This window comes from Bison bison, unplaced genomic scaffold (genome assembly GCF_000754665.1).
Source record: "Bison bison bison isolate TAMUID 2011002044 unplaced genomic scaffold, Bison_UMD1.0 scf7180017864473, whole genome shotgun sequence".
Classification (NCBI taxonomy): Eukaryota; Metazoa; Chordata; class Mammalia; order Artiodactyla; family Bovidae; genus Bison; species Bison bison.
Genome location: NW_011495034.1, coordinates 14,212,477 through 14,219,927, shown reverse-complemented (window position 1 = coordinate 14,219,927; position 7,451 = coordinate 14,212,477). Strand labels below are relative to the sequence as shown.

The 7,451-nt window shown below is 43.5% G+C and overlaps 1 protein-coding gene across 1 annotated transcript; it reads right to left on the bottom strand.

The window, feature by feature from the left end:
• Positions 1-925: 925 nt before the first annotated feature.
• On the bottom strand, positions 926-4,824 carry TSPYL1 (TSPY-like 1). Its single transcript, XM_010861827.1, has one exon. It carries the CDS (start codon positions 4,142-4,144, stop codon positions 2,846-2,848), a length of 1,299 nt encoding a protein of 432 aa, XP_010860129.1. The 5' UTR covers positions 4,145-4,824; the 3' UTR covers positions 926-2,845.
• Between the last annotated feature and the right edge of the window lie 2,627 nt (positions 4,825-7,451).

Here is a 7,451-nt window from a genome sequence, read left to right as displayed (position 1 = left end):
TTAGTATTTATCTGGTGACAACTATGGGCAAAACATTCTAAGTAAATGACTTACACCCTACCTCTATTTTCACAAAGCTTTCAAATTAAAGGGAAGGTGTGAAAAACTTGTGAAAGTATATCTCTGTATTTTATTTTACTGTATCACTATGCAGAATTCACTATAATGAATTATTACATGTTATTTTCTAGAACATACGTCCCTACAAAGTATACCAAGTTTATAAAGAAATATTTAGAATAGAAAAACTGTTAAGGCAAAAGTGTTATCTATGACAGGCCTTAAAGGATTTGACACAGAAAGGTTATGAAGTTGAGAAGAATAAGCAAGTTTCTAGAGTTGAGAAAGTATAAGGATATAAAAGTATATAACTCATTAGAACTCTCGGCATGTTTGCTTATTAAATGCAAAAGTGAATAAAAAGAGCCTGAATGACTTGGGGATAAGTGAAAGGGGGATGATGCTACACAAGCTGTTATGGAAAAAAATGAAATCATGAGGAAGAAGTTAAAATTGTTAACATTTTAAATAAAACAACAACAAACCTCCCTGCATGGAAAGGTACAGTAGTGAGCCTCATTTTCTTATTTTTGAAAGTAAAAGTGTTAAGTCACTCAGTCCTGTCCCACTCTTTGCAACCCTATGGACTGTCCCCTGCCAGGCTCCTCTGCACATGGAATTCTCTGGGCAAGAATACTACAGTGGGTTGCCATTTCCTTCTCCAGGGATCTTCCTGACCCACGGATCGAACCAGGGTCTTTTTCATTGCAGAAGACTCTTTACTGTCAGTGTCACCAGACAAGCCCCTCTTACTTTTGGGAGAACGCCTACTGTATCCATTTAAGAACTTTAGTAATTTCATAACCTGCCATCGCGTAGAACAATTTCTTCATGCATATTTACATGCAGGGTAAAATATAAGAAATCCAGCAAGTAACACGCTTTTATTTTACCATCATGCATATAAAGAAAAACAAATATATCAATGGTACACTTTCAATTTGACAGAGCAGCTTCACAAGTATTTATGCTATTTAGGAAAAGACACATGAATTACTAAGCTGTTAACCAGGCAAATTATCAAGACAGACAATTAAGCCACATATTTTTAGTAGGCTACTTTTTCATGAAGACAACAATTTCCAAAGTATTAAGAATATGAAAAGAACAAGTTACACAGATTATATTTCTAAGCATACAGTTTAATTATTAACAGAAACAAGCTGAAATTCACTACAGATATTCATTTAGGTGTCTATATCATAAAGAGATATAGCACATTTTCCACATGTTCTCAATTGAAAGCAAAATAAAGCCTGTATAGCTCAATTTTCCCAGTAACCAGAAACAAGGAAAATAACACGATTTTACTAAATACTAGTGAAATAAACCACACAGTACTAACCCTCCTTATAAATTAAGTCAAGTGAAAACAAGAGCAAGCACTCAGTTGCCTTTTTTACAGAACTCTTTTCTAGGTAACATACTTAACATTCTAACCCCCTTCAATTCTCACGTGTTAATCCTGGGCAAAGAACCTCTTCTCCCATCACCACTGACAGACAAAGAACCTCCTTTAAGACTCTCCATCTTAATTTCAGGCCCAATTTTAACCTGGCTCATTTTTGCCTATCTGTGGTCTGTTCAGTTTCTCCTGTTTTGGGAACCCATCACAGTATCTTTAATTCTTCCATCAATTATGGCCTAGATAGCACTTTTCATTTCATGTCTCCCTTTAAATCCTCTAGATGTTGCTAACGTGGGTGGAGGATGCAGAAGAGAGCAGAAGAAAATAAGAGCTCTGGCAATCTATTAGACAAGACAGCCTGTTCCTTGAAATAATGGAGAGCCAAATTAAAAGACCTGATTTGCACACACTTATGAGCTACCATTTAAGACAGGAGAGAGATAACGGAGGTGTACTGCCACTATGGCACTTAATTACACTCAGGATGAAAAAACGAGGCACAAAGAAGTACCCAGCTTTTGGGTGATTCACTAGAGACTGAAAAAGCCTGGCACTTTGAATGGACACCATCTTTAGGCCAACCTGCCATGAGAAGTCTAACTTGTCACCTCAACCACTTGCCTGACAGTTATTAGGGTTCTGGATGATGGGAGCGAAGGAAAGGGAGATGGGGGCGGGGGATGAGGAATAGAGGATAAGTCTTTTGGGAAAAATGGAGGGGTCTTTTGAGTACTGGCAGGAAACCTGGAGATTGTTTACCAGAAACCAGAGTGGGGGTGACAAAGTTCTAGAAGATGTCCATCCAGTAGGTAGCAGTCAAGGGAACAGCCAGTAGCAGGCAGCAATAGTAGGTGACCAGAGGCGCAAGAAGAACAATGGAGTCACATATATCACACAGGCCCAGTGGCCCAGTTCTCCCTTGATATCATTAACACCCAGTTATCTACAGGCTATATGCCTGTGCTGCTGAGTAGGATGGGTAGAATGGCCTCCTAGACAAGTACCTCCAGGTATGAGAGTCAAACTGGAGGCTCTGGGAACAAACAGGGTCCAAGTAGTGCAGATAAAGACTATGCAATTTACAACATCACAAGCTTACTTAGGAGTGGTATGAATCATGGGCCATGCAGCATGTGATATTAATGCAGAAAAGCACGAAGGCCATGTGGAAGTGAAGGAGCATGGCCATGACTGTCTCAATCTTGAGGCTGAGAGAACTGAATGTCCAGAGGAAAAAGGCTCCAGAAATGTCAGAAAAAAGTGGGGTGGGAAGGGGGCGAGGGGTGGTTAGAAGACATATCCGTATCTGTTGCCCAAACGCAGGTCCGTTAAGAGGCGAAATGGGACCTTGTGCAGAAACCCTCCCAATGGCAAAGTTTAACCAGACTGGAACCCAAAGGGCCTGGGGATCTCCACAGGCTCCCTTATTGGGCGACGTCTGGCTCTACGAACTCCTTCACGCAGCAGGTAGTATTGCAGTGGATTTGGCCACAGGTCCTCTTTGATAATTTCAGCAATCCTGTCAGACTCTGGAAGGCTGTGGTCTGAAAACCAGGTGAAGAAATTGCACACGACCTCTTGGTTCCTGCGAATGAAGGACTGGGGTTCATGGCCCCGGCGCCATATGATTGGAGTGGAAAGAGACACTACTCGGCCAGAGGCTCTGACCTCATATTCTTTGACAATCAGCTTGTTTCGAAAATACGGGTTTCTCCGAAAGAAGAACTTGAACTTGCAGCCTGTTCGCGGGTGTCTGAGCTCCTTCACCTCCAAATTGGTTATGTATCTTAACATCTCTGCATCTTGACCTCTAATCATGGGAGACAACTGGGGGTGGTTCCGAAAGGCAGTGACCCAGAAGCCCGGGATATTCTGAATGATGTAGTTCCTCCGCTCGAGGTAGTGTCGACGCATCCGCCCGAATTTATGCTCTAGTTGTTGAAAGGCCCGGTCAGCCTGAGCGTTCACAGAGTCCAGTTCCAGCTGGATTGCCTCCAGCGGGTTCATGCGGAGATCCATACGCAGGGGCCGGTGCCCCGCCTCCTCCACCACTCTGTTCTCCACCATTTCTATTTCTTCACCGACTGGCCTCTCCTCCACCTCCATTCCCTGCTCCACTCCCTCCTCCTCCTCCGCTCCTTCCTTCCCCACCACCTCCTCATCCACTGCGACTGAGAAGACGGGGCCCTCTTCAGTCTTCACTTCCTCAGCCTTCGCCTCCGCCATCAAGTCAGACCCCAACTTCTCCGCGCCACAAGTTTCTAGCGGCTTCTCCCGACTCAAGCCCTGCGGCTCTCCGGGCTGACGGCCATTTCCCAGGCTGTCGTCTGTTGCCAGGGACACAGACGCCGTTTCCAGGCTCTCCGTAGGAGGCGGAGCCGGCTCTAGCCTCGCTTCGGGCACTACGTAACCGCCATCCCCACCGGCTCGGATCTGGAACGTACCAGCACAGCCTGGATCTGAGGGAGCAGTTGAGGGTGCGCTTTCCTCCTCTGGAAGCTGGGGTGGTGGGAGCGCGACGGCCTCGAAATACCCCTCACCCGTCTCCGCCATCACCTGTGACGCCTCTGTTTTCAGGCACCGGGAAGGGTCCGGAGCTCCGGCGGCACAGTCGGATGTGGTGAGGCTGTGGGCTTCAAGGAGAGGGGTCCTCTCGCCCCCGTCTCGGCCGCTCATGTCGGCAGCACCCAGATAAACCGAAGGCCAGTGTCTGTTTTCCTCTCACAAGCCGCGCTCGACGAAAACCGGTCGCTCTCACCACTCACTCTCTGATCTCGCGAGTGACTCCGTGAGGATGACGTCAGGGCAGTAGATCTCGATGTGACGCGAGAACTCGCGGCTCCTGGGATGGCTTTACCAGGCTTCCTACGGCCCGAGTGTTTCTGTTAGCTTTATTTTTACGAATTTCATCCGGTGGATTGGTAATTTGATTTACGTAAATATGTGGCTCGCAAGCAGAGGCTGAAGCAGGGAGACCCCCGCCCCCCTCCCTTCCTGGCAGTGCATCTGGAAGTACCTCCAGATTGTTCGCTGGGGTAATTGTAAGGATCCCAGTACTACACTGCCTTCTGTTGTCTGAAAACATGTTTTTATGGTTTTATAGGCAAGCGGGTAAATCTACTTCCTGTTATTCCATGATGGGCAGGAGCAAAATTCTCTTTAATTTTTAACTAAATTAATAGCAACTTGTTTCCCTTTTCTCGGGTAGTGAGTGAAAATATTCTGGCCTGTAACATCTCTGGGAGAAAAAGCTACTGAACGACTTTTTACCACAAAAGTCATGCATACTGTTCCTTGCTAGCCTTACCTTCGGAGAAGGCAATGGCACCCCACTCCAGTACTCTTGCCTGGCAAATCCCATGGACGGAGGACCCTGGTAGGCTGCAGTCCATGGGGTCGCTCAGAGTCGGACACGACTGAGCGACTTCACTTTCACTTTTCACTTTCATGCATTGGAGAAGGAAATGGCAACCCACTCCAGTGTTCTTGCCTGGAGAATCCCAGGGACGGGGAAGCCTGATGGGCTGCCGACGGTGGAGTCGCACAGAGTCTGACACGACTGAAGCGACTTAGCAGCAGCAGCCTTACCTTGATAATCTATCAAAGAAGAGCTTGTCTTGCGTGATGTTTGCAGGAATTAAGTCATAATCAGTTTGCTGAATCTCGCTCCGCGGCCCGTCACTGCAGGAAATAGAAAAGCTATTTCCAGCCCCATCAATTTATTAATCTAATAACGAATTTAGTTCTGAAAGAAGGTAGGAAAGGTTGGCTCTGGTGAAGTTATCTGTCCGTGGTATTTAGCTTGTAGAGTTATTTCAAAAGGCATGTCAGTGTCTTTGGTTGTTTTAGTGTGTTGACTTGTGAGGAAAACGTGTTAGAGAGCTAGGGGACCTCGGAGAAATACTGGTAGAGGGGCCATCCACCTCCATTTTTATGAAGAAAAGCTAGTTAAAATGGATAACCAAGATGGCCTTGAATAGAACACAAACGGCTGGATACCAGTTTTAAGTTAGTTACCTCAAGATGTAAAAGAGGCATATGTTTGGGTTTGTTTGTTTTTTTTTATTCTATTATATTACACTGAATAATGGCCCCCTAAAATGTCCATATCCTAACCTTCATAACCTGTGTCTTATCTTACCTGGGAAGAGAACTCCATAGGTATGTTTCAGTTAAGCATCAGGAGATTGAAAGATTGTGCTGGGCTATCCAGGTGGATGGACCCTGTATAATTACAGTAAGAAGAAGTGGGAGTGTCAGTGTGAGACTGATGACCAGAGCAGAGGTGAGAAAGTAAAAAAGAGGGAGAAAAAAAGATTTGAAGATGGAGGAAGGAACAAAGATCCAAAGAATAAAGGCAGCCTTTCTAGAAGCTGGAAAGGTAAGGAAGTAGATTTTCCCATAGAGTCTCCAAAAGAATGCAGCCCTACCGCATCTTGATTTTATCTAACCTCCAAACCTGTAAGATAATTAATTTGTGTACCTTAACGTTGTTAAGTCTGTGGTAATTTGTTACAACAGTATGAAAGGAATATTCCTTGGGTTGAAGTTTGGTTGCATCTCTGTGTGGCTCAAGTTTTTCCTGGCAGCAACCCCTTCAACCATCAATATCTTTGGAAGGCTCAAAAAAGTACCAATGTCAAAATGTATATAATTGGTGTCAGTGGCTTTGAAAAAAACCTAGACACAAGTTGAGCAGTATTTTAACAAATACAGCATCATCAAAATACTTGGTGGCAAGAGAATAATTTTGTTTTGAAAAACATGGATGTTAACAACTCTGAGTCAAAAATCTTCTGAATACAAAGAAGTTTTAGAAATACCTTAATTTATTTTGCTTTTTCCCCCCTTTATATGTGTCCAAGTGTGACACTTGACTTACGTCTAAATATGTCTAAAGGAACCATTTAAATAGAGATAAAATTATGTATAAGAATGCATTGTGTCCTAGCTTAATTGGCAATGTTTTTCTTCCCTTTTCTTTTTCTTTCATCATGGATAATATTTAAATACTGTGCTTTACAAGTGACAGTGTTTTGTCAGGTGAAATGCCATAGTTTCCTTCCTGGAAAATTTCAGAGCATAGTAAAACAGTGCCAAAATATTTTGGTTTTTTTTTTTTATGTAAAGTGATGCTAACTTCCAGGCTCAGATAAATATAAATGGGTTTTCTCTCTCAGAAATAGGCCAGTGTTTTGTTGATGAGGACCTTCTGCATGGTATCTAGCACCCAAGCCTCACCTAATGAAAGCCAATAAAAACCTCCATTCTTTGTAATATATAGAACTCACCTCCACAAATTTCCAAAAGACTCCTTAGGAAAGTATAGCTTCTGCAGAGATTTTTCTCCTTTGAATATTTGAGGGTATGGTATTCCCATCAGTTTTCACTAGAGGGAGCAACTTGTCTATAAGAAAGTGGTATTGATATATCTAGATTATGATGACAGAACTTTGGTTCTCTCACTATAAGTGAAATACTCTTGTAATTTAAATTGAATCATAATCTTTTATTCCCTTTAAGTTGTTCAGTTCAGTTCAGTTCAGTCGCTCAGTCGTGTCCGACTCTTTGCGACCCCATGAATCGCAGCACGCCAGGCCTCCCTGTCTATCACCAACGGTTACCAATTAATTTTCTCACACAAACTGAGCTTTGTTTATTATGGCTTCCAGTAATCAGCTCAGGCCAAAATATCTCATATGACTGTGCCTACTCTGACAAGGTCCCTACCCTGTATTACTGGAGTCATGTACCTGGTTTCAAATTCCAGCTCCCCGACTAGCTGTTTTGACCTGGACTAGTAACTTCATCTTTCTGAGTCAGTTTCCTCATAGGTAAAATAGAGATTATAATTTTTCATTTATATATGCATATTTTAGAGGCCTATTAAAAAGATGAAATAGGGCTTCCCTGGTGGCTCACTGATAAAGAATCCATCTGCCACTGTGTCCAAGGAGACACAGGTTCAATCCCTGGTCCTGGG